Genomic DNA, 17,892 nt, shown 5'->3' on the forward strand with positions numbered 1-17,892 from the left:
TTCTTCCTCTGGACTCAAGAAGCTGAGCAGCATACTCCCTGGGCACCAAGAATTATTGGTTTGCCCAATCACCCAAAAAATGGATTTATGATTCACTCTGTTTTACTAGTTTTGCTTACTGATGATGAGCTGTACAGCATCTCCACTTTTATATGAGTGTTATAGAAAGATAAAGCTCCTCATGCAACATCCCTACTAATGGGACTTTCCTTAAGAAGTGACTTACCTTCAAAGAGTCCATCAATAATGTCAAAACCAGCACGGAGATCAGACAAAGAAAATTCATAAAACTTGGTCCAACCCTATCATAAAAAGAAACCCAAAGAATTTAATTAGTGATCATTTAATCAAGGATGATAATGAAGTAAAATACCAGTGTCATGTGGTCACTGAATGCTGTATAATACTTAAGGAAAAAAAAAAAGAAACAACCTGTGTCCTCTAAAGTGCATTTTTTGAAAGATACAATAGCAGTAGTATAAAAAAATTCAGTTGTAACAGTGCATTTAATTTTATATACTTACAAAAACCAGAATCCATTGAGTATGGAAAACATAAACTTAAGGTTATTTTATTTCCTGTCAATATTTACTTCAACTAAAACTTGCCGACATCTGAGACTAGATCATGCATTGAATTACAATTTTTTATTTCTGAGGGCCTTTTTATATTTCAACATACAGACAGGATTTTCATTAATAGAACTGATTCTTCAAATACAGTCTTTAAAATACTCCCATCACCTTACTCTTTAATTCATGTCACTTATTGTCTGACAAAAAAAATATTATTCCTGCTACTATTACCATAAAAATGCTGACCACAATATATATTTCAATCATTTGCAGTTTGTACCTCCTTTTTGTTCTTGGGGCATTCGTTTTTATATAGCAGGAATGCATACTGTGTATGTAATTCTCACAAAAAGCTTTCAGTGTAAATGGATAAATGTAAATAAACACTGACATATGAGAAATCATTTAGGAAATACAAATTCCAATGGTATATCCTGTTGCTCTATCTTTTTACAGTGTATTTTGCAGATGGATGATAGCATAGCAACACTGCACATGATTCATGATGAGAAATGCAAATGTGTCAGCAACATGCACATGGTCCAGTGAGATGAATACAGCCTGAGGTCAAGACTGCAGCTGCTCCCCAGGCCACAAAAACCTATCCACCAGCCACCCTGAAGGTCATATTCTGGAAAGATGCTCCTTACAGTACTATGTTGGGGTTTTAAGACAGATCTGTACATGAACCCAAAACAACTCAAATTCATTATAAAATGCAAGAGCTTCTATCTGAGATTAGCTACTGTCCATCAATGTTAATACAAAATAATTCTGAAATAAAAACCCATCACTGTATACACATTTGTGCAGCTGAATTAAAGAGAGCACCAATCCTATCTTGTGTTACTTAAAAAACTGGTGGCAAATGAACATGATTTTGAACAAGAACAAAGGAGCATTCATTCAGTTTACCACTTTAATTATTTTCACCTACTGTACTTCTTGAACATCATATTCAAAAGCCTTTTTGGTTGCAACAGGCAACCAACCTCAAAAAAATCACAAAGTCAAAACCAGCAAAAAACTCTCAAACTTTCCAGACTATGCCAGATCAAATCCTTCAGATGACAAAGTAATTTCATATCTAGTCTATACAGAAGAAAACAAACAAGACATAAAGTAGTTTGCTGTTTGGTGTTTATTTTGGTCTGCTTAATTTAAGCATCTTGCAGCCAGAAAAAATGTTCACTTAATCAAAAATTTAGCTAAGGCAAAAGTGCATCTCTGAAAATCATTATAATCCTTGCAAGAAATTAATCATCTCCCTTGTTCTTCCTTCTCCTTGATGGAGTTTGTATGAAGAAATTGTAGACAATGTCATCTCCTCCTTCCCTCTAGTGTCTCTTTTCATTCAACTGTGTTTCCATAATATTTTTGCCTGTCCCAAGCAAACAGGATTCACAGAATCTTTTCCACACTTCTGTAGCAGTATCACTTAGTTCATGAATCACAAAATAACCCCATGGAGGCAGAAGCAATTTTCAGAGGGACAGAAACTGAGGTTATCAGGATCTTATTTTGCAATGAATTCAGAGACAATAAAGGCAGCAGAAATATACAAGTTCATCTCATTTCTGAATATGACCCAACATATACGTGATGAAAAATACTTCTAAGTACAAAAGCTAATAAATAGGGCAAATTTTTTACAATATAGCAAATAAATTACTACCTGAGGGATATAATTTCTCCTTTCTTGGCATACAGCATGAAACCATGCTAAACAGAAGAGAGAATGTGCTCTAGACAAATTTCCCTTTTTGTTGATTTGTTCTGGTGTCCAAGATTCATAAGTTCGCAAAAGATTTTTTTTGAGGCCTGGAGGTGCCTGCATTGGAAGGAAAAACACTGTTCAAGACAGAAAACCTGGTATTTTTATGTGCTATTTTCTTAGATTATAACCTGGAATTTGTAACTTAATGAAATGACAAACAGTACTTAATAGAATAAAATTTAACAAGGAAAAAAAAGTTTGTAATAAATGGCCTAAAACGAAAATGATTCTATAGTGAAAATAGACATACTGAAAGAAATGGTAACCAGGACCAACTTATAGGACTGTACTACACTAAAATAACTTAGTGGTAGGTAATGTTCACAAGCACTAGAAATAACTGCATTTAAGGTGTAGGCAGTAGCCAAAATCAAAGTGCTTAAAAGTAAAAACCACTGAATACTCAGCCATTCTCAAATTATTTACAAGTCTGAAGACAAACATGAATGTCAAAGATATTGAAACTACAATTTTGTATTTCTAAAAATACTTGTTTTTTGTTGTTCTTTCTTTCTTTTGAAAAATGGCTTTTAGTGTTTCCATAAATTACCATTGTTGCTTCTGACAAATAATTGCAAAATATTGTAGTAAATTGACTTTTTTTAATATCTGTATCTTCATTGGTAACATTCTACATACATTAGAACATACTACAACCATACAATAATCAAATACCATTTGCAAAGTCATTGCCTATCTTGTAGGTAACAGAATATTAACAGCAATTGGAAAGGGAAAAAAATTATTTAGAATATTGCATATGTGCAAAGTTCCAATTATTCCAAAGATAGTGAAATGACTAACACAGTATTGCAGTTTCTGCACCATTGAAGACCTCAATATAAGCAAGAAGGTACTGCAAAAACTTTAAAATACCTGCAGTCAATGTAAAAGTGTAACTATTTCATATTCAATAAAGTCAGCAACATTGGAGTGTTAAAGGTCAAGGTTTCCTGGATTAGCTGCAGGCAAAATCTCCAGACTCCATTATCAATGGAAGACTTAAAAGCACTCCTACTAATGATTTCCATTTTGGACATCACTGCTTAAGTGCATTCATGATTAGACTACTTTCCAATCAGTTGGAGGAACCAGTCCCAGTTATTCCTTAAACTGAGCCATTTCAAATCCAAAGCTCTCAATTTTGAGAAAAGGCTTTTAACTGTATGTTGGGCTGTCTGGAAGGAGAGCCAGTTTTTGTTGAAAGAGTCCAGTGAATATAAAGCTCTAAGGCCAAGAAGGAAAATAAGGAAGAGAAAGTGGGATTCTGTGATCTTCAGATGAGGCTATTCATCAAGGAGAAATTCCTTGTTTTCCATCCCTGTAACAACACTTGAGTAGATTTTTAAGAAAAAGTGATTCAACGCACAAAATAATCTGGAGCACAAAACAGAACAACTAGTTTTCCGATGTAAACTTATTTTCAGTTCCTACTTTCATTTGAAAAAGCATCTGGGAAAAAATAATCTTTCAAGGTAAACTCATATTTTTTGTATTACATGTAATTGAAGTATAAGGTAAAACCATTTATACTATCTAAATATATAGCTTGTTATACATCAAGGTGCATTCAATGTAAGAATCTAATAAAAGCTTTCCAGACAGATCTTACTTCATAAGTTATTTTCAGACTTGATTGAAGCAAAATCGGAGTAAACTTTGGATGAACTTCCGTAGTAAGCCAAAGACGAAAGTTTGGTTGAGGATGTAATGTATTCAGTTCCTATTAAAGAGATGTTATATATTGAAATAGGCATTGAGGTGATTGGGGTTTTTTATACATAGAATAGTATTTACAAAATTATAATATCCTGGATTAGAAAGTTAGGTTTATTTAAAAAATCGACAGTTGCTTATACATATAAGGTTATAGTTCAATATGTGTTGCCTCCACACATTCTATATCATTGCTGTGCTCAAATCTGAAGTTCATTCTAGCTGTGTCAAAATATTTGCACCTTTCTCTTAGATACTAAATTCAGGACATAAAAATATAGAGCAGTTCTTTACTTCTTTTAAGTACAATAACACCAGAAGGCTACATCAAAAATGATGAAGGCTTGCAATGTGGGCTGCATATCAACAACAGATCTAAATGACTTTCAACACCAGTATAGCTATATTAATTTCTTTTTCTTCAAGTATTTGTTGCACGAATCCTTCATGTATCATGATTCACAGAAAACTGAAGATTGGAAAATTGAGTTCTAAGAGAAATACTGTCAAAAGTTATTTCAAATACAAAGGCTTCACAAAAATATATAATTATTGAATATATGGAAACACACTGCTGGTGCTTTATGCTCAGTTGAAACCCACACATTTGTCATCAAAGACACCAAAGTTGCCTGACTAGTGGTTTCAGAACAAAGTCAAGAATTTTGTGTATGTGTCTTGGAAGAAATTTAGCTCAGAAACTTCTTGAAAGACTTTCTCACAAGCCATTCATTCTGATAATCTCTAGACCGTAATTATTATCATTTTGTTTTCAGTGTTTTTAGAAAAGAAAATAATCTGAAAAACTGTTACTTGTTCAGCTATTTAAGTAAAATGACAACTGTAAGCAGTACATAATATAATGGAATTGTGAAGCTTGGAAGGAACCACCAGAGACTTCCTAGTCCAACTCTGCACTCAGAGCAGAGCCAGATACAAGTTGCCCAGACCTGTAGCCAGTCAGGTTTTCAGAATCTCCAAGGATGGAGACTCAGTAGCTTCTCTAGGCAACTTGTTCCAGTGTTTGACCACCCTCACACTAAAATAAGTTTTATCATATATTTAAATAGTATTTCCTGTATTTTAGTTTATGCCCATGGCCTCTTGTCTTGTCATGGGATACCACTGAAAAGTGTCTGACTCAGTCTCCTTTATCCTTTCCCATCAGCCAATACACAAAATTCTGATTCCCTCGGAGGCTTCTCTTTCCCAGGCTGAACAGACCCAGTTCTCTCAGTTTCTCTTTGTATGATACATGCTCCAGTTCCTTCATCACCTTTGCAGCCTTTTACTGAACTGGTTCCAGTATTCCCATGTCTGTCTTGCACTGGCTAGCCCAGTAGTGGACACAGAACTCCAGGTGTGTCTCACCAGTGCTGAGGGGAAGGACGACCTCCCTCCACCTGCAGACAACATTATCTAAAACTGCCCAGGATGCCAGTGATCTTTGCTGCAAAGTCATTTTGCTGGCTCATGGTCCCCTTCTTACCCAGCAGGACTCCCAGACCTTTTCTACCAAGCTTTTTTTCAGCCAGTTTGTTCCCACACTGTTTGGGTGGCTGGAGTTACTTTTTCTCATGGGAAGCACTTGCCATTTCCCTTTGCTGACCTTCACAAGGTTCTTGTCAGCCTACTTCTCCAGTCTATCAAGGTCCTTTTGAATGAAAGTACACTCATCTGTTACATCAATCATTTCCCTCAGGTTTTTTATCATCTCTGCTTGCTGAGGATGCACTTTGTTCCATTATTCACCTCATTAATTAGAATGTTAAACAATGTTGGTCACAGTATCAATGCCTAGAGCACAATGCTGATGACTGGCTCCAACTGGATTTTTTAATGCTGAAAGTAACACTTTGAGTAACACAATTAGGCCAGTTTTCAATCTACCTCACTGTGGTACACTTGGGTCCACATTCAAAGACTGTGAGAACTGAATTTCTGTACCTGGATGGAACTGACTTATGAATATGCAGCAGTCTCTTGAGAGGATGTTCAAATGTAAGAATTACATAGCCTCACACTTGCTAATGGTATGCAAAACAGGCAAGGGGATGTGCAGAGTCAAACATCAGCAGATATTAGTATATATTAAGCTCAGCAAGAAGTTTAACACATTCAGTATTACGTTCATGTGGAAAGAATAAGACCCTCCTGACACGTATCTCCATATTTTAATACTTGCAAGAACTGAAATTCTGTATTCAGCAAGGAGCTTACAAACATTTCATTACTGTTGACTGTCTTGTTCAGACTACATGACAAACACATCAGTGTTATCTTGCTTTGCCTTTCCATTTTTTCAGAATGGATTACAGGAATGCTGAAGGTACATGCCACATGTTTACTGTGAGACAAATGACAGACTCCAAGCTCATGTCCATGGACAATGCTTTAGAAAAATCATTGAAAACTGGAAAATTAAGACTGTAGTAACTGTTGAAGGAATTCCATTATTTTCTTCTGAATTTGTTTTGAGGATTTCATGGTGATGTTCATGAAAAGTATATCATGTAAAATCAATTTTAATTAGCAAGTTAGTGATTTTATATGCCAAAAGTGCATGTTTCTATAAAATATGAGACATTTTAATTTCAAATTAGCAAAAACCTCCTAGTGACTCAGCCTGAGTCTGCACTTCATAAAAAAAAAAAAAAACTACTTAAAAGAAAGTCCTAGAACTAAGGGGGGGAAAATTAAATTCAAGCATACATAGATTCATAGTTCATGAAAAAACATGGATAGTATCCCATAAAATACCAGAAGTCCTAACTGGAGCATTTGGTCACTCACTGTGGCAGAAATACTGTAAATTGTACAAAAATTAAAGCACTCACACAAAAAAGGGAGCTGCTTAGATCTGAAGCAGTTCACCTTATTCACAACTGAGAAAACCACAAAAGTACATTTTTAAACTGCAATTTTAAACATCACCATAGAAATGCCTGAAATGCTTCTAAAAGGTTGCATACTAATTTTGTCTGGTTTCCCGTATCATCTTCTCTATTCACCCTCACCTTCTCCAACACAGGAAGCCAAGACGTAACGAGATGCAGGTTCTTCAAACACAGCCATTCTCCATTCTGAGCACATTCTCTTAAAGTTTGAATAGCCAGGTCAGCTTGGCCCTGGCCCATGGCAATCTGAAATGACAGACACAGTTGTATCAAGAATCGCTCATACCTCATTTAAGTTAAATACAAAATCGTGTTTTCAAGTTAGGAATACATACGTTAAAAAAGAGAGTACTGAAGACAACCAGAATTTTCTCTAATGTGATAGGTTACTAAAGTAGGGAAAAGATTAAGGAAAACAAGTATTTCTTTGCACCTTATCTAGCCAGTTTCTGTACAAACAACATTACCTAGTCTTTTAATGGAAAAAAACATACATCACTTGGTGACAGTGATTATATTCTCTGGGAAGTCAAAAAGTAATTTAAATAATAATGACTAAGGTGCATTACTGCAGAACTGCAAATATAAGAGAGAAATGAGAACTAAGTTTCTTTTGACTAGAAGTTAGGAGTACTTCCTATGAAGAGAAATACTCAGTTTTGCTGAGATGTATGAATAGTTTAATATATACTCCATTCTTCACTTTTTAAAGTACCATATTAGTTTTACCTTGCAATCTATTTGGGAGATAAAGATAACAAAAAACCCTGAACCAAACAAGTTGAAAATAAAGAGGTTTCAGCCAATGTGAAAGGTCTTGTCTTTGTATTATGATTCTCTGACTAAGTAGAACTGTCCATAGTATCTTAAAATAATTGAAAATAGCCAAAAGAAGACAGCTGAAAGTCACTAACAATATAGTAGCAGATGGTACAAATTTAGCACTCTTTTCTTTATCCCATGTGAGAAATTTATCAGCAGAGAAAAGATTCTATCTTTTATGTTCTATTCAAATTACATGAGAAAGTGTAGGAAAAAAAACCCAAAAAATATTCTCATTAGTGTTACAACTTTCAAGTGATTTAACTTTGAGTCCTGATCCTTAACTGAATACCATACTATGCTGCATTTTGAAAGTCCAACATATAAAGGATATTTAGAGATAAACATGAAAATCCATGTGGCAGAGTAAGAAATATGCATTCTGCAATGTTCACAGCTAGATAAGATAACAGTAGGATCTAAATATTTACAGTATGATGGGAAAAATATATTATACCAGTTTATGTTCCAGGAAAGGAACAATTTCAAGGACTATTTAAAAGCAACATTAAACTCGACATTTTCCATTTCTATGCTAACCAGTTATCAGCTAGATAAAACTTCCCTCCCCTTAATATGTCAAATGACAGAAGGAAATAATATTTTTGAGAAAGTTATAAAGCATATTGGTACTGTGCATTGGGAATATTAGGAAACCACTTGATTCATATAATAATTTTAATTGGAATGGATCCTGGAAGGTATCTAGTCCAATCTCCTGCTCAAAGTAGGGCCAGGTATGAAAGATTAAATCAGGAGCTAAGGGCTTTGTCCAGTGGATTCCTGCAAACCTTCAAGGATGTAAAATATCTCAAAATATTTTACAGAATTTCATGAAATACCTAAGTATTCACAAACACTGAAGACCCAATTTGTGTTTTGTATCGAAGAAAGAAATGTGCAAATCCTATAAGCAGAGGAGATTATGAAGTCTAGTTTTTAGTGGGTTTTGTTTTTTTCAGTTACTCCACACCAAAAAAGCTACTGCTGCAGCACGTATAACAATTCTCAGCCTCTTTTGTTCTTTTCCATCCATCTTCTCATTTTTCCCTTCTCCACACTAGAGCAATGTCTCTTATTTGGATTCTGCTTTTGAGAGCATGATTAATGTGTGTCTCTTCTCCAGCCCATTTTGCCAGTGGAATGAGAAGTTAGCGTCAAGACAGGTGGGAACAACAAAACACCACAGACACCAAACTATGATTTTACTTACTAACTTTCTTGGAAAACAAAGTAAAACAGATATTACTACAAATTTTTACACATTGTGGGCTTTAATCACCACACTTATCTAAGACTGACCTGATGGTAGCACTCAGTATTTCTTTCAACACTGGCAAGTTCCTGTAATTCTTGAGAAGGATCAGCACCAGGAGAAATTATTATCAGGATGGGTTCAATTTCCAGTGTCTCTTTATACAGACGTTTCATATTCAGAGGTGATGGAGATAATTCTTTTATTCCTATAATTAGAATTAGAATTATTATGGAAATAAAGTGACTATACATGATGGAGTGCTTCATTATCCACTCAAGAGTTCATCTGGCTGTCAAGAGTTCTGTTCATGAGGCACCATAAAACCAGTTTTAAAATGAAGAAAATATCCTTACAACATGCAAGTAGGTATAAGGCACCCCATATTGAGAAGAAAAATATTTCTGGATTTCCAGCTTGACAAATTGCAGTCTTCATTTAGAGTGTAGTCTCGAGGAAAACATACAAAGAGAGAGAAGTGGAGTGAGAAGCTATGCTATTTGCTAGAAGTCACTGCAGTGTGTATGTCCACATGCAGAACTTCTCTCTTTACTGCTTTGAGAGCCTTAACTATTTGGCTTACATGGTTCTTAGTACTATGATTACTTACAGCTATTATTTGTTTTACTATACAACTTAAATGTCTAGAATGTTGACCTAGTAGAGGCAAGGTATTTATACATGAGGCCAAAGATATATGTATAACTGTATCATAAATTAAATAGTGTTAACCACATATTTTCATGCATCTTTAGACCAGCATTTAACCAATGTAGCATTGGGTGCAACAGGAAATCAGAACATACAGTAAGCCAGAAGAGTCCAAATCAGTGACATCTATGCCACAACTACTAAAAGATGCAATACACACTTCCTTGAGGATGCAATCTGTTTTCAGACTTGAGCACATATGACTATGTTGCACATAGAATAATGCCATATCATTTGTACCATAGAATCACGGAACAGTTTGTATTGGGACCTCAAAGATGATTTGGTTCCAATCCCCCACCATGGACAGGGGCACTTTCCACTAGACTGAGATGCTCAGAGCCCTGTCTAGCCTGGCCTTGAATGCTTACAGGGATGGGATATGCACAACTTCTCTGGGAAATCTGTTCCAGTGCCTCCCTACTCTCACAGGAAAGAATTTCATTCTAATATCTAATCTAAATCTACTCTCTTTCAGTTTGAAGTTGTTCCCTCTTGTTCTGTTACGACATGCTTTCTTTTGAGCCCCTTTAAGTACTGGAAGGCTGTTACCATGGTGCATTTCTGTATAGCATGTAAAATAAAGAAATAAGCATGCATCAGGTGTTACAAAATACATTTGTAGAAAATTCTTCTGAACATTATCTTTAAAAGAAATTATTTTACTCTCTCTTCACCCATAAATTTCAAAATATAGGTAAAAGGTGAGAAAAGAAATAAAAGGTCTGGATAAAACAGAATTGAAAGGCTTTCTTTTAGGATATACAGCTCTTTTGGAATTCATTTTTTCTCACAGGAAAGCTGCCAAATGAGATTGGAAATTTAATGGCTTCCTTTAGAACTATGTGAAACAGTTTGTTTAAGTTGTTTCAGGGCAAGGACACTCAAAAAGACAAGGCAGAAAAAAACTATGAAAAAATATACAAGTATGACATTTTTTATTGGTTAGAAAGTGCTAGTCAGGATTTTGCCAATCTTACTGATACACATGAAAAATCTGTGGCTGATTTGTGGATAATTTACTGGTTTTGAAAACCCAGATGGAGTCAATGGTATTCTGCCTTCCTTGGTGAGGCCGTAGCTTCACTCATCAAAAACATTCCCTTGTGCGGCATTCCTCCAAGGAACTGGCCCCAACACAAGTAATTTATGTAATACATTAAGATTTGGAAGACAGTAAGCAAGCAAATAAATTTACTCTGCATTCAGGTCTCTGCTGGTTTTTGAGCCACACACACTGTACATCACTCTTGTCATTTGAGTCCAGCAGGCAGGGACATTGTCAGCATGGGCCATGCCACCATGACCCACATACCCTCTCTATCTACTAATAATGTTTGACAGATAAGCTATGCCTTAATGCTGAAAATCCCAGTCTGGCTGACAGATATGGAGTCAATTTTGAGCAACAAATGATGTTCACAGACAGCATAAGGGAGTAAGATAAAGTGACTTTTAAAACTTACAGTGCTTACCCTGATGAGACACTCAAAACTGCTAAAAACTGAAGGAAGTTTTTTGTGTGCTGTACTGCAATATTAAGACTATTTGGCATATAGGTTTCAAACATTGGATATATAACAGATATGAGAGAGGAAATTGACTGACTAGAATAAAGAGACAGCAGTAGCATTGAACCACTCTAAATCATGTGTATTTTTAAACAGACAGTAAAGTATTACAGACCAAGAGCTCTACAAATATAACTGATATTAATGAAATAATACTTTAAGACTCAATTTATAAAATCACAAACCTAATGGTCTTTAAATGGTAAATTACATAAAATAATATTTATGGGAAATCTAAGTCTTAAGGAGAGTGCTGCAGTGTAAAACTTAGAGAAAACCAGTTATGTTCCTTTCTTGATTACTCCAGTGTTCAAGAATTAATTAAAAGAATTTGACAGATCTTTTTATTATATTTTCAATCACTGTGCAGAATAAACCAAACCATGTTAAAAGCACTTAAAAGAATATTTTACAAGAACAAAATCAGCAAACCATTTACAGTGAATTTTCATACACTAAAACTTAGGGATTTCATAAGAACTATAATATAAAAGAAGAACATAGGACAAAAAAACCTATTTAATTGTTGTGCAGAAATACCCTGGTAAAAATTTAACTTACCTAGGGCTTTACATGCAAAAAGAGCCATGGCACTCTGTAGTCTGTCTGGTCTGACAGCCTGGACCACAAGTACCTTAAAATAAAATATATTCAGAGGAGATGAGTTATATATAGTGATAATTTAAAATGCAGCACTCTTATAAGAAGGATGAATTCTTTGAATTTATCTTCAGAACAAAGTTATTTTCTCTGAATATCTAGAGCTATCTGATCATTGCTTTCCAAGATAATCGACTGTAATTGTCCTTTTCTAAGTAATTTGTTCTATCAATAGAATCAGAAGATAGATCTATACCCAATGTCCACTTGTAAGCTACAAACATTTCTACAGTATTTTAGAAGAAAAGTAGCTATGTGGGTAGTTAGAATGACAGAAAGCACACTTAGCTTTATACTAGCATCTAAATTCTGTGCACATATATAGGCAGCAATGTCCTACTTGGAATAGAAATATTTCTGGTTTCAGTTCAAACTAATTTATGAGTGGCATATCAATCTAACAATGTAGTTTCAATATATTTCATAAACAGAAAATTCTTAATACTTTCTGTACAAGAAACAGAAGCACTGATCATTCCAGATTTACTTTCCTATAAATGCAGACATTTTCTGACAACACACTGCACACATAAGAAGTGGTCTTCAGCATTTCATTGAATGAAATATGACTCAGAAAAATTCCTTTCCAAAAGGGTTTGTTCCTAAATTGCATCCATGCTATTTCAGAAATTTCCCTCCTCCACAAAAAACTCCAAATAGACAGTAGCTAAGAGCCAATCAACATGAAACTATATTGTTGAATACCCCATCATTCTCTGGATGTTTTCATATAAAGTAACTTCAAAAGAAAACCACAGCATAATTTGAAAGTAAGTAACAACACCTTTTTTCCACAAACACAAGTGTTTATATTTTTCTCTTCCAGTGGAAAACAACCTTCAGGTTGAGGAAGGAACTTGCCTTTCTCATATTCTTGGTGTGTTCTTTAGCACCAGCTTTTCAGAAGTCATTTTTCATTTCTTCTATTCTATAGAAGCAGAGGCTGCTACTGCATTTTGTGTCAGATGTGTGAGCTTGCACATTCAGTGAAGTAAGATGCTCAACAAGCTAACACATACAGTAGTAACAAAGCAACCATGAAAGAATTTTAATACCTATTCATAAAATTAATTCTGTGAATATTTCTAAATAACTTGTTACCTTAGAGGGTGTACTCGGTTGTAGCTAATATATCAACACTAAAAAGACTCAGATAACAGAGAAATAATATGCACTATAGTAAAAAAATATAGAATTCTTAGATTAAAAATACCAAGTTAAACTGCAGGACAATGTAGATATTGTCACTGTTTATAATTCAATCAGGCCTGGATGTAAAATATACTTTCACTGGTGAAGTCATAATTAATATTATGAATGGAAAGATTACCTGCTGAAACAAGGAAATTCTTTGTACAACAGGAGACGGAAAGTCTTGCTCACATACAGAGCTCTGAGAAAAAGTGCGCCACAGACTTTCATCTTCAAAGCAAAGTATCTGATAGAGACCTGGGAGAGAAAGCTATAAAAGAAATATTGTAGATTTAACTGTAAAGAAGAATAGCCATTTGGGCATTGTATATTTTAATTTATTTCCAAATATCACTATGACCACTACTGTGCGAATCACAAAATTCAATTTTATCCTTGGAGTTAGGGAAGAGTACATTTTAAAATTAACCACTTGTTTACCTATTCCCTGGAAAGACTAAATCTATATTTGCACTCTAACTTTAGTTTTAAACCTTAAGGTTCTTTGATTTTAAACTCTGGGCTTTACTTTTCTTCTAATGATATCAGCTATCTGGTATCAGTAATGGCTTGCTATCAGTGCATGCTACTGATTCACCCAGTTACTCAATTTCTGTTTGTTTGTTTAAACCTCTAACTATTATGCTTGCCACACCATTATTGTGATTATTCCTGATTTCTGATTAAAGAGAAATTAAATAGTGAACTCTGGTTTTAGCAAAAAGCGTTCTTGCCAAAGAGCAGTCAAGGGTTTTTTCCTTGCTGCTGAGCTACATGCAGGAGGAGAAGAGGCTAAGACAGAATTTCAGGACTAATATTTTCCTTTAGTACCCTTCAGGAGCACAGGGCTTCAACATTGACCAATGCAAGAAAGAGTTTTTGTTTTAGTTCAGTCTGAGCAGTCACAAACTCTGTAACACCTATAAAGATGTACAGAGAAATCTGATGAGGAGTATATTAATTTTTGAAACAACAGTTTATGGCTTTTAATACAATATGAAGTGATTTGTGAAAGTCATTACACTAGTGAAATCTACAACTAAATATTGTTTGCAATTTTCTTCTATCATCCTATCTATAAAAATTGTAGAACTTGGATAGATTTGCAGTACTTTCTAATCTCAGTAAGATGACAAGTTCACTCACATGCATTGAAATTCATTACAGACAGGGTAGAAATGTTCATGAAAAAGGCTCAGAAAAATGAGATTAAAATAAAAACAATAAAACCCTTTGGTCTTTTTTAGGCAACTATATATTAAGCCATGGTTTCTGGAAGATAGAATAAACAGCTTAAAACAACGAAATATTTTGTTCTGACAAATAGATATCTGAGTATTCAAGCCCAAATTGCTATCTGCTATCTTTATCTTTAAATTTAAAAATTTAAATTTAAATTTAAATTCAAGAGACCACATGATGTGTACCTTCAAAGATGCTACTGCCCAGACTCGGTCCTGTTCTATCCAAGAGGGAACCTGGTCACGAGCGCTTCTTTGTGAATCCTTATGGAAGCAAGTTATATCACACATGTAAGCTACACAATCTTTTATCAAACACTATATTCAGTAATAATATTGTGAAACCCATGTTTTTTATTAAAAACATTCACAACAGCAATCTTTCTGCCAACTTTTGCTAAGTTCATAAATGGCATAACAAAATATTTACTACCAAAATATTTAAATACGAGACATAATGTTCACATTAACACTTGTTCAGCTACTTGAGCTTGAAAATACTTTACCCATTTAGAGTATCCTTATAATATTCTCAATTCTAAGTAATTTTTTACTAATAACAAGTGACACAAATGACTGGCTATCTGCATAGGCACTCTGAGAAACTGGCTTCAAAAAACAACTCCATTGCACATATTCGCAATCATGAAGACGGCTCTTCACACAAAGAGCCAAACACCACTTCTGAACATCTCTGCACTGGTAATTTGGCAACAGCTTTATTTTTCTGCTCTTTAGATGTTTGGCTTGGAGGAAGTTCTAAGGATGAACAACACTGCTTAAGCTCCAGTGGAATTTCTGTATTCACTATATTATTGTTATCAAAAGATCTTACAGTACACATTAACCAGTCTGAGGAGTCTCTGCATGGAAATGCATTTGGATGTCTCAAGGAGTGAGCAACTTCAAGAGTAATCTTAAATGCTCAGCAGAGAAAAACAGAAGCTTTCTTGTGAAAGGGTATCTCAGCCATGAGTTACAAAGTCTGAGAAACAAAACTAGGAAATTTGGAAGCAATTGTAGGAATAAATTTGACATGGGTCTGCAGTATACATTCCATTTGGGCTGAAGAGCACACAAGCGCAATCTTTCCAAAACCTATGGATTGTGCCTTAGATAGGGTAGAGGTAAGACTGGTATTAAATTCCATAATACAATCAGATCTCACATTTCTTGAAAATGGCCTACAGCAAGAAATACTTGACAATCACTCAGTTCACAGACATTTAATTGAATTACAGTAACTCCAGACAGATGAAGGGGGACTTCTGCAGTAACACTGAAATGCAAAGCCTGTAGTTGAGCCATCTAATGGCTAGAGAAACTGGATTTCAAGGATCATTTTAGCAACCAGCTGCCTGAGAAAATGTACTTAAAAGTACCACTCATACATGACTCTGGGAGAAGGAGGGATTCAGAAATACTGATTTTAGTTGCAAAAGAGGGCTGAAATCCTCCTCAAACATGCAATTTCAAATTGCCATCCTGGTCACAGAAAAAATAAAAGAAAATACACAACAAAGGCAAAAAGATATTCAAATTAAAAAACCTACTCACCATGTTCAAAAATTCTTTAATAAATTTATATTACTATGTGAACAGTTACATTTTTCTTTAATGTATGAATACAATTAATTAAACAACATAGTAAGAATAAAACTTTAACTTTTCAGGATTAAAGTAAGTGTTCCTTATTTCAAAATATGAAAATAAATATAGCTTACTGATTTTCTGATGGTGTCTCCAATGATCACACCTGTAAAAGTCTCCCATTCCTGGGTGGAATAAATGGACAACTCAGATAAGTCACAAGACACCTTTAGGAACTAAGATTAATATGTAGTAGCATGTAGACAGAGTAGGAAGATAAACAAATTAAATGCTAGATTCTGAAAGAGTTCCAAGACATTTTTTAATGTCTTGCTAGGAGATGCTACCAGAATGTAATTCCTCTTGCAGAATTCAAGCTAAGTGGCTGCAGTGCTTTATAAGAAAAAAAAGCAAAGGGGAAATTCTACACTTTCTCAGCACCCACAGTTCCTACCCAGACTGCCCAACTACAGACTATCAGGAAGCAGCAAATGTGGCTGGCAAGGACACACATCCTGCCTGGTGGGGCATCAGCAGCCCACACAGAACAGGTAACTATAGAAACCATGACTGAATTTATGTATCATTAAAACTTTTAGACTTTGTATATGTATCCAGGCAGACAATTTTAAATCGTTTCGCCAAGTATTAAAAAGCACTAGAAATTACATAATCCTGTATTTGGAGGTGACAAGAAACAGACCAAAAATTCTTCATAAGTACTGAAATTTTGCATAAATAATATCTATATTCTATGATGAAGATTTTTTCATTAAAGAGAATAGTAACAACAGAAATATAAAAGTACATTGACTAAGAGTAATACTGCTGATACATATCCCAGCGTAATATTTTGCCTCCATCAGTCTCACTGAGTCTTGAAACAGCTCCCTCTTTCATTTACAAACTGATGCTCATCTCCCAGTTACAAAAAAATTGCTTGTGTACACAAAAATGCACGGAGCACTTTTCGGTTTGTGCAATACTGTTATGAAGAAAAGAAGAAGTACAATATACAGGGAATATAAAACTACCTCAGAAAAATCTATACATATTGATTCAGAAAGAGAATGTCCCTACTGAGAACCAAGGAATTCTACAGTATATTGTTGAAGTTGTACTATAAATTCCATATTACTATGCAAAAAAATATTTAAGTGCAGAAGGTTGAATTCTTTTGAGACAGGGAGTTAGAATACTAAATTCTCTAGCAGCGTATTAAACAATTCCTAGCCTCATCACATTAAAAGCTTTAGAAGAAATAATTTTAAAATAATAACCACTTCAGCTTCATTTTCTTCACTAAATATTTTGTACAAGCACACTTCTCTTAACAATTTAATGAAAATAACTTTTACCTTTCAGAGAAATAAAAAAATTATTGGTATTATTTGCCTGTTTTCTCTCTTGAGTATTCAGCTACTGTAGAAATATGCATTATATATAACCTAGATTAAGCTGTCTAAGAGCTCTAATAGCTGATGGAACTGCATGCTAAACAATAGAAACCAACACTTAGGGCTGTACTTTACAAACACGTAAGAAGCCAGGATTTAATTTAGTCAGAAAACTATTTGCAGGTTGCTGCCTTCATGACTTTAGAAACTCAAGAAAGATAAAGCAATGCATTTTCAGAAGCTCAAATAAAATAATAAATATCAAATAGCAAACTTTGGATAATGAAGAGCAGCCAGTATATACTTCTGCTAACAAGATGAGTTATCTTTATGAGGCCACATCATTGCTTTGTCAATCCATATGTCTACAATGAAACTATTTCTTCATTGGAGGGTTCCAAACAACTTGATTTGAACCTTGTACCTTAAGCTCACATATTCATATAATCAAATTTCATTACTTCCTTCAAATGTATTATCTGATTTTTA

At 34.5% G+C, this 17,892-nt stretch overlaps 1 protein-coding gene across 2 annotated transcripts in view; it reads right to left on the reverse strand.

The window, feature by feature from the left end:
- Positions 1-17,892, reverse strand: part of DYNC2H1 (dynein cytoplasmic 2 heavy chain 1) — a 144,432-nt gene that overhangs the window by 54,886 nt on the left and 71,654 nt on the right. For both annotated transcript variants that reach the window (XM_077173954.1, XM_054652170.2), the window contains exons 72-80: positions 16,141-16,191; positions 14,603-14,680; positions 13,315-13,446; positions 11,886-11,958; positions 9,090-9,250; positions 7,086-7,211; positions 3,965-4,075; positions 2,251-2,406; positions 227-302 (exon numbers count right to left, since the gene is read on the reverse strand). In XM_077173954.1, coding sequence (XP_077030069.1) covers positions 227-302; positions 2,251-2,406; positions 3,965-4,075; positions 7,086-7,211; positions 9,090-9,250; positions 11,886-11,958; positions 13,315-13,446; positions 14,603-14,680; positions 16,141-16,191 — 964 coding nt within the window. The remainder of the gene's footprint in view (positions 1-226; positions 303-2,250; positions 2,407-3,964; positions 4,076-7,085; positions 7,212-9,089; positions 9,251-11,885; positions 11,959-13,314; positions 13,447-14,602; positions 14,681-16,140; positions 16,192-17,892) is intronic.

This window comes from Agelaius phoeniceus, chromosome 2, assembly GCF_051311805.1.
Source record: "Agelaius phoeniceus isolate bAgePho1 chromosome 2, bAgePho1.hap1, whole genome shotgun sequence".
Taxonomy (NCBI): domain Eukaryota; kingdom Metazoa; phylum Chordata; class Aves; order Passeriformes; family Icteridae; genus Agelaius; species Agelaius phoeniceus.